General features: G+C 41.5%; 1 protein-coding gene across 1 annotated transcript; it reads left to right on the top strand.

Moving 5' to 3' along the window:
* The first annotated feature begins 141 nt into the window (after positions 1 to 141).
* On the top strand, positions 142 to 19127 carry LOC119912448 (NACHT domain- and WD repeat-containing protein 1). The gene is made up of 16 exons (XM_038731643.1): positions 142 to 995; positions 1466 to 1525; positions 2170 to 2235; positions 2373 to 2468; positions 2646 to 2928; positions 5660 to 5859; positions 5975 to 6390; positions 7843 to 7997; positions 8311 to 8525; positions 8793 to 8932; positions 9028 to 9138; positions 10250 to 10408; positions 12852 to 12975; positions 13196 to 13399; positions 16578 to 16922; positions 17093 to 19127. Exons 1-16 carry the CDS (start codon positions 897 to 899, stop codon positions 17618 to 17620), a joined length of 3201 nt encoding a protein of 1066 aa, XP_038587571.1. The 5' UTR covers positions 142 to 896; the 3' UTR covers positions 17621 to 19127.
* Positions 19128 to 19376: the final 249 nt, after the last annotated feature.

Genomic DNA, 19376 nt, shown 5'->3' with positions numbered 1-19376 from the left:
AACAGTCTGATTATTTCAAGGAGTACTCAAGTAGTTTGGTTGTGGGTGTTGCTTTCAAAGAGGACACTGAGATCAGGTCCTCTGTCATGAGATAGGAGTTGAAAGTCTACAGTTACTCGAGTGTTGTGCATGTTTTTAAAAGGCTGCTCCTGATGTTACTTTGAAGGCTTAATATCTTTACAGGTAACACATACCTGCACACCATAAAGTCAGAATAAAAAATCCTGCACGCTGTCAGTCGCTATTATTTACATTTTTGTTTGACCAGAAACAGCCCGGTGCCGTTTGGTATGTGAATGTTTTTGAGGAAAGTCGGGTATAAAACGTCAAAGTGAATACAAGCGACTGACAGTGTGAGATGTTTATTATTACTTCTCATATTACATAATTAAAATGTGTCTATTCTTGGAACACAGTAGAGAGCATGGACAAAGTTTGAGGGAAGCTGTACTAATGACCTCAGTGTTTCTAAAGTCCTTGCTATAGTCCTGGTACAGACCAGAAAAACTCTTTTTGTCACTGGAACGGAACAAACAATGTGTTTGTTTCAAGTCTATGTGGTGGGAGTGAAGTCAGCATAAAAATGTCATTTAGTATCTGAACAAAACTGCTGAAAGACACCACATGTAGGAGAACATATGATGTTGACTACAGCTTAAACATAATTTTCCCACTAATTGTGTAACTTCTGTAAAGTTAATGTGTGCTGACCAAATCTAAATGTTTACTTATTTAATTCTGTCAGAAACGCAGTATGTAAACTATAACACTTGGCTTGAATGAGAAGACGTGGCTGGAAGGATATATACTGTAAAAGTGATTGTGGGAGACTATTGTTAACGCTGGCTCACTGAAATGATGAGTTGTATTTTGAAATTTGAAACCGGAAGTGGAGTATGTGTCTCACACGTGACAGGTGGATGTGTCTGACAGCGGGCGGAGGCGACAGAATGTGGAGCTGCTACAGAGACGGGCTTTTTCCCAAAAAGAAGAAGGTAAGAGTCTTTTGACGACAAATAAATTGTCAGTACTGGCTTTTTGTTAGTTAGAAAAGTCTTTACAGTTTTACATTTTATCGAGGCTCCGAATTAATTAACTGCAGTAGCCCTCTGCAACTAAAGGCAATTAAAAAACTTTAACGTTACTGAAAATAATATAAGACGCAAATCATCTGTTATTATTAATATTACGTTAATCCATTACAACATTGCTGATATATTTTATATTGTATCCACTTTTTCGTTGTGTGTAAAAAGAAAAGTTCAGTGACGCCATACTGTTAAAAATGATTAGGCCTATGGTTATATTTCACCTTACAGGCCAACGCTCATATGGTAGGATATTATATAGCCTACACATATTGTTCATGTATATCTTTGTTATATTTTGTATAATTCCCAGTATTTTATAAAGCTGGATATCAGTCTCCATGGTGCTGTGATATTGGACACTTTATGTCTTGCAGGAGGAAAAAGAGGCAGTAACATTTCCAGCTATAAACAATGGCCCAACTTCACTATGTCAGGTGATCTACGTGCATTATAGGTATTATTATGTAGGAGCTGGGTTTCTGTAGGAAACAAAACATTCTAAAGAGAGACGGAGGATGAACACCACTTTGGTCCAGACTAGACGATCTTAACAACTATTAGATGGATTTTCATAACATTTAGTACATACTGTACATTTGTACATTACTTACTTGTGACTTTGGTAGTTTTACCTCAATCATGTATCATGACAGTCTGCCAGGGACGGATGTCCACATATATTTTGAGGGGAAGTGGCAAATTCTTTTTTTAAAAGGGCAACCAACATTACACTTGAATTTAAACGGCTTTGTTTTCAATAATTACATGAAGGGATGAATTTTAAAGGAGTGCTCCACTGATTGTACTCATCAAGATCAGTCTTCTTGTCATGGGGAATATATTACTATTCTATAATGACTTCTTGGCATCCACTGCTTCCATTAGGACCATTTAAAAACTCATGAATCCACAAACACAATACTAGATAACTGATGTACCACTTAATTTGAATATGACAAACTGAGGTTTGAAAATACTTTAGAATAGTACCTTTCATTTCTTGTAAATAGATTAAACGAAAGTTTGTTGGCCTTAACTGATCCATCGCTGTGTCCGCTCTGATGCTTTTATTTTGTAGAGGACAAACAGAAAGGGGCATGACACCAAACTGAAAGAGGAGTCCAATATTACAAATCAACTCAGAGTAAGTACTTCAGGTCAAACTCTAACATTGAGGCATTAAATGTTTGCATATTTCTTTTCTTTTCTCTGTTGAGTTAGTTATGACTAAAGCAATCCAAAAGTACATTTTTACAGCTGAATTATCTTGCATGTCTCCAGTATTCACTACCACTGCTGCAAACAGACAACCCCCCCAAAAATCCTTACTTAGAGGACAAAATAACTGACACACTGCATCAGGGCCTTTTTTTCAAGGTATGTCCTTTACAGACATGTACAGTATATGTCAATCAATGTGACCATTCCATCCTTTAAATTAAGTAAAAAGACATAGCTGTAAGCATGAGGCAACTTCTTTGTAATTTGTCTTTAAAACTCAAAAGTGCTCAACTCAAATGACCTGCCAGACCTAAAGTTTTTTTTTATATACAGGTTAAGGCTGCCAAGGCCTTACATAAATATGGGAGAACAATTGACGACTCACAGTTACTAAGGAGCATAGAGGCTGAGGATGAGGACAAAGAAAAAAGAGTGACAGACACTTCTCTGTCTGTTAGGTCAAACAAAAATCATGTGGACAAAAGAAGTGAAAATAAACTCCCAGGGACTCACTTGTTGTGCGGTACAATGACCAATGAGGTTCAAAGAAAGAAGGAGCCGCAATGTCTTGTTGAAGAGAAGAGATTCATGGTCTACATATGTGGTGGATACAAAGGTAAGAATTAAGAAATCTATATATCTTAAAGCATGAAACATTCTGATTGGCAGGTGTTCATTCAAAATTATATTCCTGGATCACTTTTAATCACTTTTCTAAGTTAGTCTATTTGTCTAGTAATAAGTAGAAATAGAAATTTTAAGAAAAAAAGCTTATCTTGCTTTTCTGGTGGAGAGTTGGGGGAGAAATAGATAGCACTCCTGTCTCTGTACAATAAATATGAAGCTGGAGCCAGCAGTCACTTATCTTACCTTAGCATAAAGGCTGGAAAGGGGTTTTAACAGCTAGCCTGGTTGTTTCCAACAGTAACAACCTACCAGCATCTCTAAAACTCATTAATAGTCCGGAACACAACAACCCGTCCAACCACAACTGTGGTTTTTACACTTTGTTTTTTTATTGTTAAACAAACAAGGTCTAATGTATTAATTAGTTTGTGGTATATTTACTGTACAGACATGAGTATGGTATCAATTCTCTGATCTAACTCTCAAGAAGAAAGCAAAGAAGCCTGTTTCCAAAAACTATTCCTTTAAACTATATAACTATTCAACAATACTCATGCATTACATGACATTACCAAGTAACTCCCACTGATGAAACTAACCTAATCATGGATTAAAGCGTATGTGTGTAGAATGTTGGTGTGATTGTAACATATATGAATGTTACGTTTTGAAATCTAAAAGCAAACCTGGTGAAAGTCTTTGTGGTCTTTGTATTGCTTTCAGTTCATTAATCTTGGTGTTCCCGGAATCTGTCAATGTCTTTTTTCGATGCTACCACTGGAGGGAAATATAGAATGGGCTTGGCAGAGGCTACACTGCTTTCCACATATTATACCAGCATTTTGCCACCATTTTCTGATAGTGTGTATAGTATGACAATTTATTTACAACACATTTATTATAAAAGTGTATGCACCTTTTATTGTACAGAATATGCCATGAAACAGATGGATAGATTTTTCTCTTTTACGTTATCTGTAAAATCAGGGTATCTGTCACAGGACGAGTTGGTAGACCAGATGGATACAGGTGGTTTTTGTTTTTTTCACAAAATCAAAAAAGTCACAAACACGTCTGACTCTAATTCTTTGCACAGAAGAGAGGTCAACATAACAACTAAACTCAAAAGAGAGTGGGGGGAAACATATTGTGATCAGGCCATTCAGACCCATGAAGATAGACTACATTTGTAATACTACATAAACATTTAAACAAACTACAATAACCACAAAACATGTCAGTATAGCACAACCTAATGTTAGCTGATGACAAATACTGCAACAACAATATCAAATCAGTTGTCAAAGAAATAATAACATGAATCAAACTTGACACCCCTCCCCATGATGCAGTAGGAACATGTCACAGTCCAATTGGCAATCATACAATCAAAAACCATTTAAGCAGGTCTGATGCAGCTGGGACTCCTTTTGTTTCCTTTTGTTTGCTGGTCTGGGTTTTGTTGTGTCAGCAGCAGTAATGGCCCTTCCCCAGGGCTGTAGGACAGCTGCTAAGGATGTGTTTGAGTGAACCTGTCCCAGGACACAGAGGACACACTGGATAATCACTCATGCCCCAGGTTGGGAGATTTGCTGGACTAGGTTGGACATCATACATAGCTTGGACTGTGAACTTGATCCACTGGAGTTGGAGCCTGCCAGATGTCAGCCCTGAGGATCTTCCTCTCCAGTGCACCCTCCCACCTTGTCCATGCTCCCTGCTGCAGCATGCCCACCATTCTGCTGGTCCGTTCCTCCTTGAGACCTGCCTGCACCTCTTCCAGGACTAGATGGCGTGTGTCCTTACCATCTGCCTTATCATAGGGAGGTTGTAGGATTGCTCCCAACCTGCCCAGTTCCCACCGTGCCCACCAAAGCCCTGAGTCTCACCTGAGACTCTGCCATCTCCAGGCCCTCCTGGGCGCTCTGCTTCCTGCTTGTCCACACCATAATGCCTGCTGCCATCCCTCTAGAGTCCCTTGAGTCCCAATAGAGCAACACCTCTCTGGTGAAACCCTGAACTCCTTGCCGAAGTGGTTCACATGGAGCTGGGAGTTTGTTTCTCCTCACATACAGTGCTGCACTGCTTAGGCTGTGTGGCAGCCCATAGCCATCTGCGGAGATAGCTGCAATAGCTTCCTCTTCAGGGCCTCCACTGTCGACAGGGTTACCTCATGCACTGGCAGAAGCCAGAGGACTCAAGGTAAAATGTCATGTTGGTAAATCCAAGCCTCGAATCTGCCAGGTTGGCCAGACCAGTCAACAGTTTAGAGTGAAGTATTGCTAGTCTGATTTTACATTCCTAGAAGTGACTCTGACCCTGAAGTTCCAGTAGTAGTAATAGTAATAGTTCAGCTTAAGGTCTTTGATCTTACGGGGGAACGTGAGTTGGTCCAGGGTAGTCTTGACCAGATTGTTGAGTTTAGAGCCGTATGCATTGGCAAGGCCTTCCTACCTTCCTTTTGTGCGCCTCCTTGATCAGCTGGGTGACAACTCCAGGAATACCACCTTTCTGTACCGAGGTATACCTTAGGTATCCAGATGTCCTCCTCCTACCTCCACTAGACCGCTACCTATCCTGTACTAAACATATGTACTAAATCATACCACAGAATGGCAACAGTGTTTGTAATCACAATTTGTCTTTCTATGTTTTACAAAGCAAAATCACTCACTTTTGCAAGATGTAAGAATTGTTTTCTTGTTATGTGTTTGAATCAGACACAGTTGCAGAGAGAAGTGTGCTTTTGGAGAACGTTTATCCCAGACTGTATCTCTACTGTAAGCAGAGAGGCTACGACTTCAGAATGGTTGACCTCCGCTGGGGGGTTGGAACACCTGCTGCTGAACGGCACGACACTGTAGAGCTGCATGTGGAGAATCTCCAACTTTGTCAGGGAAGCCAGGGTCCAAACTTTATTGTAAGATATGATCATGTACTGTTATTTGACAGTACAAGAGTGCAGATTTTTGATAAATGGCATCTTTGTGTTTCAGATGATGAATTCATTTATGATTCTCTGTTCTGTTGGTTAGTTGTTTGTAGGACAGAAGTACGAGGTCCAGAGCCTTCCCTCTACCATCACCAGAGAGGCCTTTGAGGCCATAATAAAAGTGGTGGAGAGAGACCGACAGCAAATGCCCGGGAACAAACCAATGGAGGACTTACCTGCCTCAGGCTCCCAGTCCAGCATCACTACAGACAGCAGCTCAGACAGTTTCATTCAGGGTTCAATTTACGGGAGTTATCTAAATTTTGGAGAACAGGCTACATACTCAGGACTGCTGAGCCAGAGCTCCCACAATTCATTTTCAGAAGGAGATATGGCCAGACACAGCTTTGTAGGTGCAAAGAGTCTGGGGGATTTGGAAAAAGACCTAACATTACTTCAGATGTACTACAAGATGGATGAGAATTGCCTTCCTCCTGTCTACCGCTTAGCTCTCATCAGGTGAAAACAAACTCACTGGTCACAGTTTATGCTGTGTTCTGTTTCAATTAAAACAAATCAGACTAAAAGGATTGCAGTGTGACTTGGTGTGTCTATGATCCATACTGAAATATTTCAACAACTATTCAATCTTAAAATTTGTTCAGACATTCTTCGTGAACCCTGAGTGAAATATCTCAGCAACTGAAAAAGGGTGTAGGCCTTCATGGCTCTCAGAGGATGAATCCTAATGACTTTAGTGATCCTCTGACTTTGAATTTCGTGCTACCAGCAGCTTAGAGTCTTTGTTTTCAGATCGATCTAACTATTAGATGTACCTCCAAAATTAATGACATTCCCATCAGCCTCAGCTGTACTTTATGTTTAGTGCTTATGTAAGAATGCTGACATGCTAAACTAAGATGGCAACACTGATAAATACTAAACCTGGTAAAGATCAGCATGTTAGCAATATTTTTTGAGCATGCTAGCATGTTGATATTAGCATTTAGCTCAAAGCACCACTAAATACAGCCTCACAGAGCCGCTAGCATAGCTGTAAATTTTCAGTGTTGTGGATCTGATATTTCTTATTTCATGGAAAAATTAGAAGTCTTTGGTGGTTAAGATCACAGTGTACTATGTTCTCACTAGAAAACACGTAACAAAAAGTATAATGTTTTGATGGAATGCTAAACAAAATACTTAAAGGCTAAAGCCCCACTGATGCTGCCTGTGGAGGCTGCAATACTCACTGCACCATGGACATGGTAAGAAGGGGGCCTGCAGCACCCCTTACAACCAAGCATTAAAAACAATGATTTGATAAATAAAAAAATGTGATGTAGACTCACAACAGAGAGAGAGAGCTCATGTGAACGGGCGAGAGAGAGGGAGTGTTAGTATGGACAGAAGTGACAAAGTGATATAAAAACTTTCTTTGATCATAAAGTTGTAAGTTGTTGTTAACTAGAAAGAAGTTAGAAAAAAGTTATCCTAACAATTCAAATTATTACAAAAAACATGAATATTGTGCACTAGTTAGTATGACTTCATTATATAGACTGACCTTCTCTCAGCACCCCCCAACTGACTGACTTCCAACGTCCCTGCACTGCACACTACATTAAAAAGTCTTTGAACCAACAACTTACAGACAATTTAAATATTCTCTATGCATAGAAATGTAAACATTTCTTCTGGATGGTATTATAGAAGAGGTCACCAAATCACCAATGCCAAAAAATGTCTTCTTTTTGGGAACACAGCAAATGTCGTCACAGCCTATTACATTGCGTTTTAATTGGAAATTTTGGCAGGAAAAGGCCATGGGCTCACTATGAATAAACAATTCAAAACAATCTCTGTCTCTCTCTCTATAATCCTGTCACAGCAATCAGTAGGGTTCAACATGTGGAAAACATGAACCCAGGTTTAACAATCCCATTCATTATCTCTTCATATCATTCACAGCTGTCACCATCCTGACAGTTTGAGCATGGACAGTGAGCGCAGGAGACAGGCCAGGAAGGACTGGAGCACGGCCTGCCACAGACTGTGTGGAATTCTACAACGCAGCGCAGTTGAGGCACTTGGACAAGAGCAGGCATCACTGTTACTCAGAACAAGTAGGGCTGGAAAACACACTGGGTTTTTTTTTGTCCTCTTATCTGATAGTGCTTTTCTCCTGAATCCTTCTAGTGTTGGCGAAACCCAGTATAGACACATTGTAGTTAATTACCTTAAATAATCTCACACAGAGCAGGTTTCCAATCAGCATATATTGTCCTATGATTTAAATACAGTAAGAAGAACTACTTACTTTTACAAAGAACTACTAAGTTGATAAATATCTAACATGAAATTTTCTAATGTCAAGATCCTGATTATTGACACAAACAACAGCTATCGGCTAATATCTTTCATTTTTCTTATGCATAGTTCTTGACTGGGAGGTAGAGACAGGTCTGCAGTCTGTAGATGGGGCTCCACCAGAAGAGCACTGCCACTGCTATAAGAGAGTCATCCCAGACCTTTACTTCAACCTGAATAATGAACACATCACTCAGTACATTGACCTCCTGAAGGGACAAGCTCAGCTCGACCCAGTACTCAGCACAGCACACCAGAAATTTATGGACCGGCTCCATGAGAAGGTATTTTCACTGTTAGACAAGCAAACATATACTGCAGCATCTAAAGTGATTGTTGAGGTACCTTTTTAAACTATTCGGTCTGCTACAGCTGACTAGCCAATAAGCTATATAGCCTGCAAACCGTCGTTGGCAGTGCAGTTTTCCCCTGGAGGATTATTGTTAGGTGTAAGTGCAACACAAGATGTGCCTTTGTAGATTTTTCTTCTCTTGTCTTTCAGTGCTGCCTCTTGTGTAATTTTTGAAAATTTCTTTGTCTACATCATCTAGCTGCGCCACACCAATATCTATGAGCGTAATGTAGGATGGGGACGGAAAGGCCTGAACCCCAAACACAATCGTTCACACAAGTTCTACACCGAGCGCATCTCCTCCCACTTTCAACGGACTGTTATCAATTCCCTCAACAAGTACAGCATACACACATTTGTAAACTTTTTATTAACTAGTAAAAATCTTGGTTTTGAGTTAACTACAGCTACTTTTTGTACTTTCACTATTCCAGAGTAATGAAGGTCAACAAAACTCAAGGCCCTTATGACACAGTGAGGAGAGAAGCTGTCAGAGTGCAGATACAGGAGGAGATACAACTTCATGTTGACTACGGACTCCATCTGTGAGTGGGTCATTGCCTATCATGTCCATTATCAATCACTAGCGCTGGATTCACACCACACTCTGGTGTGCTAGATCACAGCGACTCATGATTTTCTGTTGGCAGCACCAAAATCTTTCCCAGCGCAACTTGAAATAGTAAAATAAATCTTTCTATTCACAGCCACTGTGTGTAGAATTGTTTAGTGATTGTAGCAGCGTCCAAATTATTGTAAGGGCATAAGTTTTAGTTTGTAGAAACATTTGATACTACCAATGTACAGGCGGGACCGGCTGGAGAAGCACTATTGTGTGTGTCGGCTGCACCTACGATCCACTTTTATATAACCTTCCTGTCATGGAGACATGCAGACTGTTTTGAGACTTGAGAAAGTCAAAGGTACAAATACTTACTTAAATAAACTTTATTGTCCAGTTAGTGATTAAGTTACCTAGCTTAATAACTGACAGCTAACTAGGTAAGAAAAGTACTGGCACGGACAATTGGAATTCAACTTCAAAGTATTTTGGTAAACGCATTGTTAACTGCTGATCGAGTGACTGTGACTGTTTCCTGGCTGACTAACATGTTAGGGGCTCATCCCTTTGTTCCCAGGGTCCTATGCCAAAAGCCTATAAGTACTTATGTAGGTGGACATTTCAAATGGTTTGAAAGGTAAAACTCTGTGAAGCTACTGAGTCCATTATCACTTTTCTGGTCTCTAGAGAAGATTTACAAATCTAAAACCTTCATGGATTCAAATTTCACAAATTGACTTTGTACTGTCAACAGACGTCCCTTTCATAATGGTCTATGGGGAAAATTATTTTTGGGCATTGGGATAAATCAGTTAGCACTGTCAAAACAGTGGTGAATAGTGTGAATTTAAACTGTCAGTTGAAATGACTTGATTTCCCTCTGAAATTTCCGTTTAAAAGCTGGTGTGACAGGGATTTTACTATCCATGGTGATTCAAAGAAAGAATAGACTCTTTAATTAAGAGTGAAGGTACAGAGCAACCACAGAGTAATCTACAACTATCTAACTGGGCTACTCAGACTATTTAACAGAGTAAATGCAGTTCTAATTCGTGTATTTCCACACATGCTTAAGATTTACCTCCATCCCTCAGTGCAAAGGGCTGTACTTTGAGGCAGGCTTTCCTAGCTGATGTGAAGAAGGCAGTGGAGCAGTCAAGAACCAGACTCATCCTCCTGCTGGGTCCACCAGGCTGGGGAAAGAGCACCTCCATGGCTGCAGTAGCACAGCTAGCACCCTCTTGGCTATCTGGGTGAGATGCTGGTAGAGGAGAGAACTACAGTGAGGAAAATAAGTATTTGAACACCCTGCTATTTTTCAAGTTCTCCCACTTAGAAGTCATGGAGGGGTCTGAAATTGTCATCGTAGGTGCATGTCCACTGTGAGAGACATAATCTAAAAAAATAAATCCAGAAACCACAATGTATGATTTTAGAACAATTTATTTGTATGATACAGCTGCAAATAAGTATTTGAACACCTGAGAAAATCAATGTTAATATTTGGTACAGTAGCCTTTGTTTGCAATTACAGAGGTCAAACGTTTCCTGTAGTTTTTCACCAGGTTTGCACACACTGCAGGAGGGATTTTGGCCCACTCCTCCACACAGATCACTTCTTACAGGTTTTTATCACTTCCTGCAGGTGTTTCTGGCTCTGGAGCTGTGGAGTCTGGATCTGTGGTTGCGGGTCACCTGCTGCCCCCGTGTTCCTGCTCGACACCCTCTGCTGAAACGACTATTGTTACTAGTCCTATTGTTATTATTGTTATTATAATCATTAACATTACGACTGTTACCATTAACACTACTTTAAATATCTGTACCATTTTTCATTTAGTCTATAGCAACATCACCTTTACTGTCTGTACCTCTGTGTGTATATTGTGTAGGCTGCCTCCCTCCCCTCTCTCTCCTTCCATCCCTCTCTGTTTCTCTCTCTCTCCTTCCATCCCTCTCTCTCTCTCTCTCTCTCTCTCTCCTTCCATCTCTCTCTCTCTCTCTCTCACCTTCACCAGATGGCCGCCCACCCTGAGCCATGGTTCTGCTCGAGGTTTCTGCCTCTTAAAGGAAGTTTTTCCTTGCCTCTGTCGCCTAATGCTGCTCTTGGTGGGAACTGTTGGACTTCTGTAAATAGCATCACAGAGTACGGTCTAGACCTGCTCTTTTATGAAAAGCGCTGTGAGATAACTGTTGTTGTGATTTGGCGCTATATAAATAAAATTGAATTGAATTGAATAAATAGATCTTCTCTAGATCAGTCAGGTTTCTGGGCTGTCGCTAAGAATCACGGCGTTTGAGCTCCCTCCAAAGATTCTCTATTGGGTTTAGGTCTGGAGACTGGCTAGGCCACGCCAGAACCTTGATATGCTTCTTACAGAGCCACTCCTTGGTTATCCTGGCTGTGTGCTTCGGGTCATTGTCATGTTGGAAGACCCAGCCTCGACCCATCTTCAATGCTCTAACTGAGGGAAGGAGGTTGTTCCCCAAAATCTCACAATACATGGCCCCGGTCATCCTCTCCTTAATACAGTGCAGTCGCCCTGTCCCATGTGCAGAAAAACACCCCCAAAGCATGATGCTACCACCCCCATGCTTCACAGTAGGGATGGTGTTCTTGGGATGGTACTCATCATTCTTCTTCCTCCAAACACGGTTAGTGGAATTATGACCAAAAAGTTCTATTTTGGTCTCATCTGACCACATGACTTTCTCCCATGACTCCTCTGGATCATCCAAATGGTCATTGGCAAACTTAAGACGGGCTTTGACATGTGCTGGTTTAAGCAGGGGAACCTTCCGTGCCATGCGTGATTTCAAACCATGACGTCTTAGTGTATTACCAACAGTAACCTTGGAAACGGTGGTCCCAGCTCTTTTCAGGTCATTGACCGGCTCCTCCCGTGTAGTTCTGGGCTGATTTCTCACCTTTCTTAGGATCATTGAGACCCCACGAGGTGAGATCTTGCATGGAGCCCCGGTCCGAGGGAGATTGACAGTCATGTTTAGCTTCTTCCATTTTCTAATGATTGCTCCAACAGTGGACCTTTTTTCACCAAGCTGCTTGGCAATTTCCCCGTAGCCCTTTCCAGCCTTGTGGAGGTGTACAATTTTGTCTCTAGTGTCTTTGGACAGCTCTTTGGTCTTGGCCATGTTAGTAGTTGGATTCTTACTGATTGTATGGGGTGGACAGGTGTCTTTATGCAGCTAACGACCTCAAACAGGTGCATCTAATTTAGGATAATAAATGGAGTGGAGGTGGACATTTTGAAGGCAGACTAACAGGTCTTTGAGAGTCAGAATTCTAGCTGATAGACAGGTGTTCAAATATTTATTTGCAGCTATATCATACAAATAAATAGTTAAAAAATCATACATTGTGATTTCTGGATTTAGATTATGTCTCTCACAGTGGACATGCACCTACGATGACAATTTCAGACCCCTCCATGATTTCTAAGTGGGAGAACTTGCAAAATAGCAGGGTGTTCAAATACTTCTTTTCCTCACTGTACATGTTAGCTATGGAGTATTTTGGTTTGTGGTGTTCAGCATACAGATTTGCAGACACGGATTGATAGAAATCCAATTTATAGTTATAGATAACTTACATTCAAGTGCAAACAAAATAAAATAAATTGTCCATCAGAGTGTCATTCATAGAACCATTCTACGTTTTATGTCCTGTTGGTTCAGAGCTGTGAAGATATTGGTGCACTTTATTGGCTTTACTGGGGAGAGCAGGAATGTTCGTCTGGTCCTGCAGAGACTTTGTGTCCAGCTGGCTGAAATCTACCGTCCCCACACACAGCTGTCAGAGGTACTGCACTATCTCTAGTAAACACTGCTTCATCTCATTTTGACAGGTTGTACTTGCACTTTGATTAAATTTATGCCAACCTCAACCAGAAACTTTTGACTGTGTCCTGTGTGCATGTGTTCCTAAAATTAACAATGTTTTTGCTCTGACTGATCTGAGGGATCAGACTGTCCAGTATACATGGTGGTTCTAGGTCTAAAGGGTTATTTGTCTCCTCTAGGGTCTCCCTCAGCTCATCAATGAGTTCCACTCTCTGTTGGGCCTGGTGGGAACAGAGAGGCACCTGGTGGTCCTGCTGGATGGGTTAGATGAGCTATCTGAGGAACACTGTGCAGACCTCTCCTGGATATTAACCCCTCTACCCCTAAACGTCCACCTCATTGTATCTGCAACCACTGACTCGCCCTGCACTCACACTCTGCAGGTCAGTAAAGATAAAATTTCACTGTGGCAGCAGAAAGCAGGGTACAGCAAAGACTCGAAGTTATGTAACATATAGGACTTTTCAGCTATCAGAGGAAATCAATGTTCACATTAAATTACAGAATTTAATCTTACATTAAATTCACCTTGGAGCACCACCTCTCAAAAAGACAAAATTAGCATTAGATAGTGGCCAATTAATTAACTGAGTCTCGACCTGAGGGTTGCTACAGAGTCCTTAACTTGTGTACAGTGTCCTTATTTTCATACACACAAACCACATAATCAAGTTCTTTATCAAACTACTAACTGGACACAACAAACTACCAACTACACACCTACAATTTCAATTTCAAAACACTTTATTTATCCCCATGGGGCGATTGTGAGACCCGTAGATTAGTACAAGTTAAGTAAAATACTTTTTCCTAATAAACATAGCCTAATATATTAATAAATAGATAAATAGACAAACATATTACAGACAATAGACAGCATTACTGAAATGAAATAAAATACATTATCAAACATAGTAATTTAAAAATTTATGAATCACCAAACGAGTGTGCGTGTGCTTGTGAGTGTGCATGAGAGCGAAGGAAGTGATGAAGGAGTTCAGGGATGGTTGGGCGTTACAAATGAACGAATAAAAGCAACCATGAATAAATGTTATGAATACAGCGATGAACAATTAATAAATGCATGAATGAAACTGTTTATAGGCAGACAGTTTGTGACTGAATGATGACCAGTGTATACCAGAAAAATCAGTGTATAATGGCAAGATATATTCATTTGTGGAAGACAGGAAACAGTGGATAAACTTTAACGTTGACGTGTGATATCACCTTGCAATGCCCCTCAAGGCTCCGCTCAGCAGAGTAAAACCCTTTATGACATATCATGTGAAGGGAGATCCTACTTCTGACCTAACGCTGAATTACTTTTAGTATTCTGTTCCAGTCTATATCCAGTTCCAGAGATGTCCCTTTAAGAGGGTGGTGTCGGGTGGTGTCAGAGAAAGCAAGTTGAGGTTGTCAGGATCAGGCCTCAACTTTTATCGTTCATGCTCCGTGAGTTTTTGCAGGCCTGTCGTAAAGTGAGAATCAGTGATGGCAGTAGAACAGAGGGAAGTAATAGAATGTCAAAGGTCTACAGCCACACTCTAAGGCAGTGCAAAAGTTTAATAATATACAGTTTATAATAATATAATGGCAGCTTGGCACTAAGACTGGGGAAACCTGGCTCTGTCTCTAGTCCAAAAATACTCCAACCAATACCTCAAAAAATAAATCTCATTAGTTAACTTGTTCTATCTCCTTTGTTAAATCTGTACACAAGTACAGGTGAAATAATTCCTCATTTACAAAGCTTTACACCTGCCTTTATGCATTCAGGCAGGGAGCCTTCTGGAATTGCAATAAATGTAGCACAACCAGACTGCTTCTACTATCATAAAGAGTTGTACCTTTGCAGCTAGTGCACCACCTTCAAACTCAATAGCAACCATGGATGGAGGACACTATAGCAACTGCCTAGCAACCACCTGGTAACACCTTATCACTCACCCATAACATCACAGCAATGTGGTACGGTCTTAAACTGGAATTATGCTTCTGTGGGCTGCATGTAGGCGAACATGCATGGGGGGACACTCTGTTACTTCTTTTATACTGGTTCTGTCCCGTCTGCTGACAGGAATTGAATCTACCAATCAACCGTCTTGACGTGCAGTTCACACAACACGTAGTTGAGAACCCCCCTTTACGTATGTTTGCAGAGAGTTTTATAAAGAAGCATAATTCCTGTGGGGCTAGAACAGTGACATTAAGTTTTGCCATTGAAAATAAAACCCAAACTGAAAAATTTCTGCCCTTGAGTGGATGTTAAAACCTGGATGACCTGTAATTTTCTCATGTTAAACTCAGATAAAACTGAAGTTATTGCTCTGGGGCCTAAGCACCTCCGTGACGCATTATCTAAAGATATAGTTTCTCTTGATGGCATCGCCTTGGCCTCCAGCACCACTGTGAGGAATCTTGGAGTTATCTTTGATCAGGACATGTCATTTAAGTCTCACATAAAGCAAATTTCAAGGACCGCCTTTTTTCACCTACGTAATATTGCGAAAATCAGGAACATCCTGTCTAAAAATGATGCAGAAAAACTAGTCCATGCATTTGTTACTTCTAGGCTGGATTACTGCAATTCCTTATTATCAGGCTGCTCGAAAAAGTCCATTAAGACTCTTCAGCTGATCCAGAATGCTGCAGCACGTGTTCTGACAGGAACCAGGAAAAGAGATCACATTTCTCCTGTTTTAGCTTCTTTGCATTGGCTTCCAGTAAAATCCAGAATAGAATTTTAAATTATTCTTCTTACCTACAAAGTTCTTAATGGTCAGACACCATCTTATCTTAAAGAGCTCATAGTACCTTACTACCCCACCAGAGCACTGCGCTCCCAGAATGCAGGGTTACTTGTGGTTCCTAGAGTCTCCAAAAGTAGACTAAGAGCCAGAGCGTTCAGCTATCAAGCTCCTCTCCTGTGGAACCAGGTTCCAGTTTGGGTTCAGGAGGCAGACACCATCTCCACATTTAAGACTTTCCTCTTTGATAAAGCTTATAGTTAGGGCTGGCTCAGGTGAGTCCTGAACCATCCCTTAGTTATGCTGCAGTAGGCCTAGACTGCTGGGAGATTTCCCATAATGCACTGAGCTCCTCTCTCCTCTACTTTCTCTCCCTCTGTATGCAACCTCATCCCATTATTGCATGTTACTAACACAACTTCTCCCCTTTCTGGTAGTCTTGTGCTTTCTCGTCTCTCTCCTCTCTCCTCCTATCACTTCCTGCAGGTTTTCTGGCTCTGGAGTCTGGATCTGTGGCTGCGGGTCACCTGCTGCCCCCGTGTTCCTGCTCGACAACCTCTGCTGGCAATGGCTTATATCATAGTAATCGATGTCCTACAAGGCTACCATACTACAGCTAGATGTAAACAGGAAGAAAGTGGAGCTGACTGGTTTAATTTTTTTGTCTGTTTTTTGTGGATACTGCGCAGCTGTATTCTTGATTCCATTTACCTGGTAGCCAAAGTGGCTGAGGCAGCTGAACCAACCAATTAGTCAAGTATGTGATTTATAGTTGACACAGATTTTTCTCTCTCTCGCCTTCCCCCAACAGTCAGCCCATCCCATGGTCCTGTCTCTCCCTCCAATTAGTCCAGATGACATCAAAGCAGCATTAGAGACCAAGCTGCGGACTGACCAAAGGTGTCTGCAGGAGCACCAGTGGCAGCTGCTGGTCCAGGCCTGTCTGTCTTGTCCATGCCCTCTGTACCTGGAAGCAGCTTACTCTGAGAGCACGCTCTGGACCTCCTACTCCCCCCAGGCTAGCCTCAGCCTTCCAGCCAGCCCACAGGGCCTCTACCTCACTGTGCTGGCTCGCCTGGAGAGAGAGCTGGGGAGGCAACTGGTGAGACGGACTGCATGTCTGATATCCATCTCACGTTGGGGAGTCACTGAAGAGGTGGGGAAAGATACATTTAACTACAAACTGCACATACACATAATCACTTTTCACAGCGTGCCACACATTTCTAGACTGATTTTCTACCAGTAGCCACTGGTTCAGCATCCCTTCAGTGCACAATGAAAATTTGCATTTCGGATCCAATTCATGTTTATGTCCATCATCAGGAGTTACTGGACCTACTGGCCCAAGATGTGGGAGTGCTCCAGGAAGTGACCTCATATCACTCCTTTTCCAGCCACCCCAGGGTACCTTATGTCTTGTGGGCTCGACTGAAACGTGCCCTCGGCCGTCACCTAACTGAGGTCAGGACAGACGCAACGTGGGTGTACCGCTGGACGCATTCCGAGCTGAGTCGTGTGTGCATAAAGCACTACTTAACAGATGATTCTCGTATGGCTCTGCACGCAGACTATGCTCACTACTACAGAGACAAGTCGCAACACACAGACATATTTCAGCCACTGGCATGGACTCTGGATGAGGTGGAGGATGGTGGAGGTGTGACTAAAAGTTACAGATTTAATCTGAGGAAGCTTCACGGGTTGCCCTACCACCTGGTTCACTCAGGCCAAATCCTGCCCTTCCTGTCTGAATGTATTTTCAACTACGAGTTCCTGCTACATAAGGCCTGGGGTCTGTCTGTCCTTGACATCGAGGAGGACCTGAAGAAGGCTGTGCTGCCAGACAAGTAGGTCCAATCAGAGGACAGACAGAAAGATATCCTGTGGTCGGAAACTGCGCACAAGATTGATGATATAGGGCAACTGGATACTTTTAATTAACACAGTTGTCCAAAGCAAGAAGGTCCTCACTTTGAATCTTGTCTTTGGTTCTGTTTCATGTCCCTGATTACAGCACTTTACCTTCCAATTTCAACTGTCCAAATGCATGCAGATCCAGTGCGTCATAGGGTGCATCAGAATGGTCAAAAATTACAGTCTTTGCCTAACCACTTTTCTTTCAACTTGATGGAAAATGTCCATTTTTAAAGAATTGACAAGGTATTAAGAGAATTACTATACTATAATTACAAATACTTTGCACTTAAGGTACCGTGTGGACTTTATGACCACTAGTGGTACATGGGCAACTTAATATACATTCCTGTGGACTGTGCACTATTCCATGGATTGACAGTTGTTGGTGGTAACAAATGTGGGGCAAATTTCATGATAATTCATCCAATAGTTGAAACATTTCAACCTGCTGTTAGCGGTAGAGGAATGATCTGAAAATCATCCTTGGTCAATAGAATTTATCCTCTGGTGGCCACGTCTGTTCTATATTATATACTGACTAACAGAATGAAGTAGGGAACAGAGACTGAACCAACTGGGAAACAGGACAACACAAAACACAGATATAAACTAGGTTACTGGACACAGGACGGCAGACAGGACTGAACCCCAAAGCACAACAGACTAAATAACAGATACTGAACTGATCAAATATATCGAAAACTCACAGAGGGCTAAACATAAACATGGCCGAAAGGCAGAATGTGACACAGTGAAAAAGTCATTTATCAACCACATCATTAGGATTCATCCTGTAGGCACCATGAATGCTTGTAGCAAATTGAGACAATCCGTCCTGTAGTTGTTGAGATACTTCAGTCTGGACGAAATTGGTGGACACAGTGCATTGCCATCCCCCAGCCTACCATGCTGACTAACTTGACTAACTTTAAAAACATTATTATTGAAAAATAATGTTGTCCATTCTTCTTCTAGTTTTGGCAAACTATGTATGAAACCTTAGTGCAGAAAACGTGTTTGGAGAATTCTGTGCAGAGAAAACACAATATTCCTTTGTTCAAATTGTCTGTAAGCATAAAGATATTTTTTGTTGTCGGACCAGAAAAGGCTAAATGAATTTACTTGTTCTGAATGGCCACACTCGAGGGTGAGGCAAGAGACCTGCCTTCATAGCCTCCTTTTGGCTGCATCCCACTTCCTCCTCAAGCTTTGTCTCTTTTTGGTCTCGATGCATTGAATCATGGGGAGAAGGGTGTGAATTTTCTGACAGTCGTGCCGCAAAGGCATTCATGTGGTGTGAAGAATGAAAAAAGCTTGGGAGAGAAGTTAAAATCTTGCCTTTCACACCTTCACGCACCTGGTGAATTATTGCGTGCAGTGGTGCAGTTGTTTAATGGTCAGTTTCACAAAGTCAAATAAATGGTCAGATGCTTTCCCCTGATTTTGTCATCAGAAAGACTTCATATGCTGTTAGATGATCTGAGTGGCACTTTGTTTGAATCATAATGAGGCCACAGGGTCTACAGTAGTATCTTTGTGGTGTGGTGTGGATCTAACTACAACCCACACTTCAGGAATCAGTGATCTTTTGATCTCTTGTTTTCCTGACACCTTTTTTCAGCTATCACTGGGGACGCCGTGTTCTTCTGACATGAGCTAAAATCCTTCTTGTCATATTTGTTGCATTGTA

Source organism: Micropterus salmoides, unplaced genomic scaffold (genome assembly GCF_014851395.1).
Source record: "Micropterus salmoides isolate LMB-PRFRI ecotype aquatic unplaced genomic scaffold, ASM1485139v1 Ms_hic_scaffold_2, whole genome shotgun sequence".
Classification (NCBI taxonomy): Eukaryota; Metazoa; Chordata; class Actinopteri; order Centrarchiformes; family Centrarchidae; genus Micropterus; species Micropterus salmoides.
The sequence above is the reverse complement of the archived record's forward strand: the minus strand, read 5'-3'. Positions and strand labels throughout refer to the sequence as shown.

Bases quoted from the DNA above. Each gene is read 5' to 3' on its own strand.
- LOC119912448 (XM_038731643.1), top strand. From the start codon at position 897: ATGTGTCTCACACGTGACAGGTGGATGTGTCTGACAGCGGGCGGAGGC. The intron at 5,860-5,974 runs GTAAGATATGAT...TCTGTTGGTTAG, and splicing joins GCCAGGGTCCAAACTTTATT to TTGTTTGTAGGACAGAAGTA. The intron at 10,409-12,851 runs GTGAGATGCTGG...CTGTTGGTTCAG, and splicing joins GCACCCTCTTGGCTATCTGG to AGCTGTGAAGATATTGGTGC.